Here is a 918-nt window from a genome sequence, read left to right as displayed (position 1 = left end):
CCAAATCTTGTGACCATTGGTGCTAATAAGCCAAATAAAGAAGTCATAAGAGATAGTAATGCTTTCACAATGCCTCCACCGAAGCCTCAGATCAATGACATTCAACTAGCTTCTAGCTTGAGAAATGGCGAGCATGTAAACTTTTCTCACTTGCTAAGGCACAATTTGAGCAATGCATCAAAATGTGTTCTTGGAATAGGGGAGAAAGAGGGTGCTCCTGCAATTTCACCTCAAGGAGTTCAAGAAAACACATATGATGCAATTGCAACTTCATCATCAGGACAACCAAGCACCAGCAATCAGAATCTCAGAAGGAAGAGAAAAAATGGAGATGAATTTGAATGCCATAGTGAGGTTACTTATCATTTATAAAGCTCGTAACATTCTATTTATTGTGCTTTAAAACCAAGTTACCAAAATATTTTAACTTATAAAACTTGTAGGAAGCTGAATATGAGTCTACTGAGGGGAACGAGCTGAATCAACTGCCTGCATCAACTCGAAAGAGCCGTGCTGCTGAAGTTCATAATCTATCAGAGAGGGTAAGATTCAATGAGTATCCACGGATTGGTGTCTAACTTTGTTTTATGTTGTGATCTCAGTATTAGTCTCTGTTGATGTAGAGACGAAGAGACAGAATCAATGAGAAGATGAGAGCATTGCAAGAACTCATTCCTCATTGCAACAAGGTAATTGTACTGATCTCCTTGTGAAATGTTCATGTACATCATATACATATTTAGTATATTATGTTGTAATCACAACTTTTGTTTTATTATACCTATATTTTTGTAGAAATATCCTACGTAATCATTGTGAAATCAAGATTTTCTTTTTTTGTGGTGAGTAAATGGGGAAAGATGCACAGTGAATTTATGAACTAAAGAATATATAGGTACACAATATACATGAACTAGA

General features: G+C 35.8%; 1 protein-coding gene across 1 annotated transcript in view; it reads left to right on the top strand.

Annotated features, from left to right (window-relative positions):
• LOC109851042 (transcription factor PIF4-like) overlaps positions 7–918 on the top strand; it is a 2,976-nt gene continuing 2,064 nt past the window's right edge. Inside the window, exons 1-3 of the mRNA XM_020421155.1 lie at positions 7–354; positions 444–542; positions 624–689. Coding sequence (XP_020276744.1) covers positions 70–354; positions 444–542; positions 624–689 — 450 coding nt within the window. The 5' untranslated portion in view covers positions 7–69. The remainder of the gene's footprint in view (positions 355–443; positions 543–623; positions 690–918) is intronic.

This window comes from Asparagus officinalis, chromosome 7 (genome assembly GCF_001876935.1).
Source record: "Asparagus officinalis chromosome 7, Aspof.V1, whole genome shotgun sequence".
NCBI classification, from domain to species: Eukaryota; Viridiplantae; Streptophyta; class Magnoliopsida; order Asparagales; family Asparagaceae; genus Asparagus; species Asparagus officinalis.
Note: the sequence above shows the minus strand (reverse complement) of the source record. Positions and strands in the feature narration are given on the sequence as shown.